Source organism: Python bivittatus, unplaced genomic scaffold (genome assembly GCF_059951505.1).
Source record: "Python bivittatus isolate LINGU-HERP-01145 unplaced genomic scaffold, Pbiv_v1 ctg000850_np1212, whole genome shotgun sequence".
NCBI lineage: Eukaryota > Metazoa > Chordata > Lepidosauria > Squamata > Pythonidae > Python > Python bivittatus.
Window position 1 is genome coordinate 35,109,120 of NW_028277112.1, and position 8,975 is coordinate 35,118,094.

The 8,975-nt window shown below is 40.9% G+C and overlaps 1 protein-coding gene across 1 annotated transcript in view; it reads right to left on the reverse strand.

Moving 5' to 3' along the window:
• Nucleotides 1-8,745, reverse strand: part of NTRK2 (neurotrophic receptor tyrosine kinase 2) — a 192,293-nt gene extending 183,548 nt beyond the window's left edge. The window contains exons 1-3 of the mRNA XM_088130010.1: nt 8,646-8,745; nt 7,596-7,696; nt 7,161-7,511 (exon numbers count right to left, since the gene is read on the reverse strand). Of these exons, the coding sequence (XP_087986136.1) occupies nt 7,161-7,408 (248 nt within the window). The 5' untranslated portion in view covers nt 7,409-7,511; nt 7,596-7,696; nt 8,646-8,745. The remainder of the gene's footprint in view (nt 1-7,160; nt 7,512-7,595; nt 7,697-8,645) is intronic.
• Between the last annotated feature and the right edge of the window lie 230 nt (nt 8,746-8,975).

The following is an 8,975-nucleotide window of genomic DNA, read 5'->3' on the forward strand; positions in this document are numbered from 1 at the left end:
ATTAATGGTCAATTTTGGTCATTAAAAATCAGCATGTAAATCTGCTAGAGTAGAAAGCTATCCTCCAAAGAAAAAAGAAAGTAGATTGGCTTTATTCTGATCTGTATTTTTCTTTTGATCATGAAATCTGAGCTAGCATTTACGGACAAGAAAAGAGATGCTAAGTTTCTGGAGAACAAAGCAATGAGAATTTCACCTCAAAATGCAGCAACTGTAGAAAAAAAATTAAATTTCACACTGGGATCAACAGGAATACAATCATGAACATAACTGCCAAATACATACATACATACATATGGAACAACTCCATGGAGAAAAACTATCTGTGTGGTCGCTAGGAGTCAACAACAACTTGATGGCACATAATCAATCAATCATGGTGCAACTATGTGTGTGTGTGTGTGTGTGTGTGTGGTACAACCACACTGTGTATACTGTATTTTAAAATGGATCTGGTTGAGGTGGGTAAATCCAGTAAAGAGCAACCAAAATAATCAAGAGCGCTGCACAACTTTTAACTGAGCAAAGATTACAATGTTTGGGTCTTTTTATTAAATAAAAAATAAGTTAATAAGGGGGAACAGAGTTTTTCTCCTCTCCAAATACAAGAATCAAAGGTCATCCAATGATGAGAAACTGAGGATATACCAAAAAAAAAAAAGTACTTTATGCATTGCATAATTAAGACTATGGAATGTGATACCACAAAATGTGACAGCCATCAACCTTTGAAAGAATATGAGGCAAATTCATGGAAACTAAGGTTATCAACGCTTGCTGTTAGATCTGCAAGATTAAATGCTATGCACACACTCAAAAGACTGATCTAGCACCAACTTGTCTATCTTATAATAATTGTGTTATGTTTCTGTTGTTAGCATATGACACTTTATTATGAAAGTTCAAATAAAAAAAATAAAGGAATCTTCCTGTATCACATAATAAGAAAAATAGCAAAAATATATTGGCCCACATATAAAGTGAATCTCCCTGAATGAGAGTATATTCAGAGAGGAAAAGAGCTCATAAAATGTTATAAAATGAAACATTTGTTTTGTTATAATTGATAAATTATTCTTTCCATGCATCATAAAACACTGTCCACTGCTTCATAAAGTTTCCTTAGCATCTCTGACAAAGTAATCCCTTAATATCCTACAGTCTATGACATTCTTACAGAGAATCTTCCATTATGCAACCACTACCAATTAACTGGCAGCACAAGTACTATCCTAAGAAAATTAAAATCAATATTTTAACTGCAAAATTGATATCAAATGATTTCGTTCATCATAGATATACTCTTGAATTGATACTAAATTGCCTCAAAAGTGGGCATTGGCACCTTTAGGAGGGGCAAGTGACAAAACATACTTCATGATGCAAATGCTCCTCCTTATGTATTTCTGTGTGAAGTTAAGAAACAAGAATAGGCAGAGTTTTTGCCATGTGGTATCTTCATCATTAGTAACAGACCTATGCAAATGGAAACTAACAAAATGTGGTGTATCTTCAAAGTAAGAATACTCCTATTTAGAATTCCATGTCCCTTGTACCTCACCCCATTCTAGCTTTCTTTTCTACCAGTCATTCAATATTCCAGAGCCATTTTTAATTTTCACTGGTTTATTTATTTTGGTTGAATATTATGAATTAGCAATCACAGAAACCCAATTGCGGGTTTATTTAGCTCTAATCAAGAGTTACCAATTCATGACTCTGCTTTATAGTAGTTTAGATTTATTTTAAAACTATCTCAACTACACTTTTGTTCTAGGATAAGGAGATAAATTCTGTAGAAGTAGCAGATTTAGAACTCTGCCTCTTAAATACTCATGTGAAAATCATATATAAATTAATGACTCATTTGACCCAAGACTTTTCTTTAAAAATCAGAGTTTAATATCTTGCACAGAAAAACAAATTCTGCAAGAAGCTAAGTACCTCATTAAAAGTTGTGTTCTCCCACTGTAAAAGTGAACATAACAGGTTAAAGGCTCAAATAAAGCCATATTATTGAAAAATTGAGAAAAACATTGGAGAAAAAGAAAGGCGGTATGTTATTAGGGATAGCACAGCCTTCTAAAGCCTATCTGGATAATGATGCCTTAACTTCTTTCCTAACCATTTCCTATCTGTTCTAGAGCAATATGGCTAAAAAAGAAGGAATTGTCCCTTTAAAATTACTTGCAAGCAATTTTTCATGTAGTATCTTAGACACATCAATTATACTGGGATAATAAGCATGTATGATTAGCCTTTTTGTTCCTGTCTTAAGAACCAATGTAAGCTATTCCACAATATATTGGTTGATGTTGATTGTATTTCTGTCATAAAATTTATCTGGGTCTGTTGGAGACACATTGAAATCTGCCAAGGATTTTGTGCATGAGTTTTCCCTGTCATCACACATTGAAAGTAACATCTGATTGAGTTGTCCTCACCAGAGAGGACTAAAATTTCAATCCCAAAAGAACTTTCTGTGGAGGCAGAAATGGCCATAAACTTATTAAAAAAAGAAAAAAAAAGCAGATAAAGTAATGGGTCTTCTTTCAGAGGAACTTTCCCTAAAAAATAAAAAAAAATTATGCAAGGAGTAAAGTAGTGAAAAAGGCTACGACATCAACAACAAAGCTCTCTTCTCTCTCCTTTCATCAAACCTTTACCTTGCTATAGTTATTAATACTTTATTCTTAAATCTGTATAGTGCACTGTATTGATTAAAAGGTTTGGATTAGTTTATATAACTACATCATACTTTTGTTTTGTGGTTTTTAGATGTATATAATCAGTACATACAGAACCGTTTTTTTAAAAACTGGAGTACAGAGGTTTTGGGAGAGACAAATTAAACAGAGTGATTAATTTCAAATATTCGTGTTCCAAAAGTTGTTAAGTCAATGTAATATTGTTCTGTCACAACCCCACTAAATTTTGCTAAAACATTCAGTAGTCTGTAACATGATTTAATAGCGTAAGCTATTGTTACACTGATTTGTTTGCAGTTGCATTATTTTAGTACAAAAGGAAGTATTAGCAAGAACTAGAACCTGAAAGCTCAATGTCCATTTCAATGTTTAAAATTCTACTAGGAAAAAATTCTGACTTAAACCTCTAAACTGATTTCATAAGCCTCTAAAATCTAGTGATTTTGCTTTCTCTTTTTCTAACAGAAGTGTCTCAAACATGTTCCTTAGCATCAGCAGCAGTTATGTGAGGCCGGCATTAATGTTCGTGGTAAAGTGTCTCTCTCCAAAGATCGGAATATTTGTGTAACCAATAACCTGCAACAATTGCTTCAGAAGTAGATTATGGCCCATTATGGAGCAATAATCATTGCCAGGGTATATATGTAACAAAAGCTTTTCAAGCCTATGCCAGGACCCCAAGGAATGGGATCAAACACAATCTCATTATAAGCATAGGTTTGTAAGATCATGACTGTGTTATTCATTAATACAGACAAGCAAGTCTGTGAATAACCTACTAAGAGAGAGAGAGAAAGCTTGGTGAGAAAAAATCCATCTTCTTCCTGATTCTATCAATCTAATTCCAAACCCAAACAACAAAAACTCAACGAGTTTCTTTTTACAATTCATGAGTTCTGGATAAAGTTTATAAGGGAGGGTAATTTATCTGAACTTCTGATACTTAAAACACAATAACATTTTTGCCCCAAATAAAATCTATGCCTTTGCAATTTTATCTCTCAGCAATTATTCTGAGCTGGTTTAAAACTCCTCTCTTTCTCACTCACCTGTACAGTAGATACCTACTCCATCCACACCTTTTGCCTTTTCCTGATTTAGATCATACCTTAAGAAGCACTAAATGAAAAGCATGAATGTGATCAAGTGTTCAATTTCATTTAGGGTACCTTTCTCAATATGGGGCTTTCCAGATATATCAAACATCCATAAATTTGTTCAACTTCCATAAAGCCTACACAACACGGCTTTTACAAACTAAAATTCAACACATCTCAAGAGTTCCAGGTTGGAGAAAGCTGAAATGTACCTGCTTCAGAAGCACTGTGATTCCCACCCCCCATGGTTCTAATAACAAGGCCTTGAACTCCCCCAAATCTATAAAAAATGTCATGAATCCTAAACTGGACTTTATCATAAAATATGACAAAAACACATCAGTTCCAAACATTGTTTACAGAGAACATCATAAACAAAAAATCATTTTTCATGTGAAAAGCATAAGGAACTCCATAATGATACTATTATGAGTGACAATGCAGTTGAGTAGAAAAAAAGTACTTACTATTCTTGTGAATCTATGAACTCTCAAGTAATATTCCACAGCACTTGCATGGAATATTGCTGTGCCTTTACTTTGTGTGTAGTTTTCTTTACTTGTGGTATTTTAATTAAGATGTAGTTGCCATGCAAGTATTGTTAAACTATTAAAGCAACTAAATGTTTAATTATCATTGAGTATTAATGAACCTTGCCTTTTCATCTTTTAATGTCAAGGCCAATTTCAATGCTTCATATCTTATAGAGTAAAGTATTAATATACAATAAGAGCTCTTGGGAAATCTGTAATCTTTGTATGAGAAAAACTGCCAAAGAATGTGACAGAGGAAAAAACCATTTTTAGTCTAGAGCTGAATCCAAATCAAATGATTAAATAGAGATATCAGAAAAGACATAATGATAAATGTATTGCTACAAATTTACAAATGTAATGAGGAACATTTTTAATGAAGAGATTTGCTGGGATCTGTAACAGGATTTATCAAATCAATGTCATGTATGGTGACAATCAACAAACAAGCATTAAAACAAGCAATTACAATCACTGCCTGAAACATGCACTCATTTTAATGTAAAGCAAAGAGCTAAAATAAAAAGCCTTGGAATGCTAAGGAAATAAGTCTAATTTTTTCTATCAGGTACAGGAACTGATAAATGATACAGGAGATCTTGTTCAGGACTGCTTTTTGTAGTAAAGATTTGTGGTAAAGAATTACTTGAAAATTATCATATCTGCAATTGATTTTCAGCTTTTTAAAAAAGCATAATGATAAAAAAGATGAAGTACAGAACATCCTATATACTAAAAATTTTGCAGGTAACAATATTGCCAAGGCTGGTGAGGGAGCAAGATATCTTCTCTACACACACAGACGTACACATACATGTCATGATTACAGTCAACCATCCTCAGCTTCTGATTTCAGAAAGAATAAAGCTTGAGTTCAAGATAATAGTACCACATTCCAAAGAAGTTAATTGCCATGATACAAACTTAACAGCAATTAAAACAGTCCCACTGGCTACACATTAGCATCTCAGATAGACTCATTTGGCTTAGTTAAAAGGTTTACTTTTAGTTAAAATATTTACTTTTAACTAAAAGTAAATTTAGGGCATGTTGTTAAAACAGTCACACAATAGTTTAATCCAGGGTTTCTCCAGCATTATTAACTTGATCCTTTCCTCCCTCCTTTTCAAATTTACCTCCCTGACACCACCCCACTGCAGCATCAACTCGCTGCTGCAGATACTCACATGCCATTATTGGCACACATGCATGAATTGTAGATTTGGAATATAATCTGACTACTATACCAGAAGAGGGACTGAACCCAATGAGAAGAGGAACAAGACATTTCTATCCCCCTCTTTCAAATATATGGATATATGGTTAGATAAAAATTCTCATTTATGTCAGTTGATTGGACTGATGGCAGTCACCTCACAGCTCCAGTACAGATCAGAGAAAGTGCTCTGCCCCTGGACTTCACTCTCCCTGTATCTACCTCATGCAGGGAGAGAAGGATCCACCTGCTTAGTATGTTGTACAGCCTCTGAAAGCAGTAGCCCAGCATTTGAACACAAGATATAATCTATCCTAGAGAAGTGGAAGGTAAGAACATCTTTATTTGCAAACAGATCCAGCTGTTACACATAAGAACATATTCTATACCAAAAAACGTACATGTTAGCAAATGAGGACTATTGTTAAACTAAATATAAGAGCTGAAAATGTGTAAGGAGGGAATAAATCCTACTATCTTCCCTGGTTATACATAGAAGAACATAAGCAAACTACACAGCTTTTACTAGTACTATCGCACAGAACCAACCTATGCAGCTTTATCTGCCTTGTTTTCCTTTATTTACATAATGTAACTTTTTCGTAAATGTAAAAGGTCAGTAATAGGAGCGTAGAAGTTAGCAAGCTTCTGCACAGTAAAATCTGACAGGAGGTAATACAACACTCATCTTCAACCAAAACCAACACCAACCTATTTGCTTTATTGCTTTATCATTTAGCTGATTCCCAGGAAATTGGACTCAGGGCAATTAAGATTTATAAGCTAAATGCTTTTAAAATTGTATCTGAGGGAAAGTCAAATCTAAATTAGATCAACCCAGGCTTTTAGACTTTCAGCTAGTTGCCTTCGGAGCAAGTGCATTGCTATACAGAGACCATCTCCTCTTACACATCCTTTCCAAAACACTGACAGGCATATCCTTAGGCAGAATCCCCATAATAAAAAATCTATCTGTCTACCGCTAGGAAGCTATTTTGCCCAGTTCACCAAAACAGGTTGAAAATGTTTGGGTAATACTGAAAGACTTGGTGGAGGGATAGCAAAAGGAATGTGGTGTTTAAAAAGCAAACCTCCAGTTAAAAGCACTTCAGAGGGTTCTCTCTATTTTTTTGCTAAGGCGGACTGTCAAGAAGGAGGCATACATCACTGCCTTTCCCGGGGCACTTTAAAATGCCCATAAATGTTGTACGTGTACCACAACGGGATACATAAAAAGCAGATAAGAAGAGGTATGCTTATTCTGAATCCTCGTTTTATTTACTCTGTAAGAAACGTTATGCTTTCTCCAAGGAGCACAAGGATGTATGCTTCTTAAGCATCCAAAATGTACAGTGGAAAAAGATGTATGTCTCCACATATCAAACTGCAGGAATTGCCAATTTAATTACTGTTTAGCATATATATCTGAACCTTGTTTAAATCAGTAAACAGCACATTCTTACAAATAAGGGGGGGGGGAATTAAAAACTGTAAAACCGAACGATCCGGCCGATTCTCCCTCGCTCTCCTGTTACTTTTCTCCCGTTCTCCCCGTACCTGCCCACCGGTCGGTTCCCGGTCCCCAGCCCAAGCGCCGCTCACTCACATGTCGGTGACTTTCTCCCGCTCGCTCCTCTTGCCAAGCACGGGGAAGGACACGAGGCTCGCCGCGGCTTCGCTGCACCAGATCCGCTCGGGACTGCACGTGCACGAGGTGGGGCAGGCGGAGGCGAGCAGCCCCCGCCAGGCGCCCAGCATCAGCCAACACAAGCTCCAGAAGCGAGTCGCCGTCGCCTGGGGCGAGCCCTGAAGCCGCTGCCGCCGCCACCACCATGCCCTTGGCGAGGCCCCCATGTCGCCGCCGCTGCTGATGGTGGTGGTGGTGCCGCCGCCGCCGCCGCCGCCGCTCCTCGGTGGCTGTTCTTCCCTCCCGCCAAACGCGATCAATCCAGCACGGCTGCCGGGACACCAGGGAGTCAGTCACTCGAGCATCCCTTCTTGTCCCTGCCCGGGAGCAGCTGCTACCTCTTTCTTTCCTCACCTCTGAGGGGAGAAGGCAGCAACTTCTGGGTTTTGGTCAGCCGGCAAAATCCCTCCTGGGCGCAGCCGGCTCCCGCCAGAGAGCGTCCGAGGAGCAAGCGTCTGGAAAAGAAAGAGACGCCCTGTGAGGGACAACCGCCGCGGAACTCGGGCAGCCAGCGACCTGTCGGGAGCCGCCGCCGCCTCCCCTTTCCTCCCCTCACGGGCTCCGACCCGGTTCCCACCCTACGACCAGGGGGCGCGCGCGGCGCGGGCTGAGCCGTGCCATGCTCCCCGCGCGGCAAGCGTCTGGCCGCCGCCCGACCCGGGATGGGAATAATATCGGTGGCGCAGTCCCTCCTCCTCCTCCTCGGCCAGGTGGCCGCTGCTCCTACCTAGGGGGCTGAGCCTTGACAAAAGCTGCAGTGCCGCCACCCAGCTCCGCTCCTCCTGCCCCGTTCCCGCTTGCCACTCCAGCGCAGGGCTGGGAAAAGGAGGAGGGGGCGATGGGGGCGTCGTCGCCTCTCGCTGGCGCCCCCACACAGGCGCTGTCACCCGCCGCCTCCTCCTGGTCCACGCGCTGCCGATAATAAAGCGCCCCAGGCTCCTACTGCAGCCCCAAACGAGGAGCTGTCACCGGTGAAGTGACGTTGGGCTGCTGACGCAAGGAGGGGTAGAAAATCCCCCCAAAAGCCGGATTCTTTTTTTAAGGAGGGGAAGAGGAGGGCAACGAGATACCAATAGTGAGGCAGAGAGTCTGTATACACACACATAACACGCGCGCACGCGTGAGGATGAGCGAGACAGCCCGTCGCCCTGGGCAAAAAACCTCGAAGCCTGCCTCCCTCTCTCTCACTCCCCCCCCCCCGCTCCCTCCCTCCCTCTCTCTCTCTCTCTCTCTTTTTTTAATCCTGCAGTCTCTCGCCGCCGCCGTGCAAACCCGAGCGCTGGCAATAGCAGCTGCGCCTTCTCTCTTCCCAAACGCGCCGAGACGTGATCTGAATAGCACCCGGCTTGACCCGCTTGAAACACCGCCCGGCGCTTTCCCAAAGAGAGGGTGGATCTTCCGTACGTTTCGCCGCCCTCCGCGGTGCAAGTGACGGCGGGCGAACCCCGCTTTTCGCTTTCGACGAGCTCGCCGCTCGCTCGCAGCAACTCGGGCCACTGCGGGTCCTTTGCTGCGGCCTGCGGGCTCTCCCGGGCTGAGAGATGACGAAGCCGGGGCCAGATGTAATCAGGGTCACTGATGCTGGCATTGGAACCCTATTAAGAGCGTGGGAGAGGGTGAAAATCCAGCATCCATTCCAGCCGGTCTGGTGATCGGACTAGTCAGCTTTTTCCGTTGAAAGGCACGCGCGTGCATGTCACATACACACGGGTGAATCTGGAGAGAAATGTATCG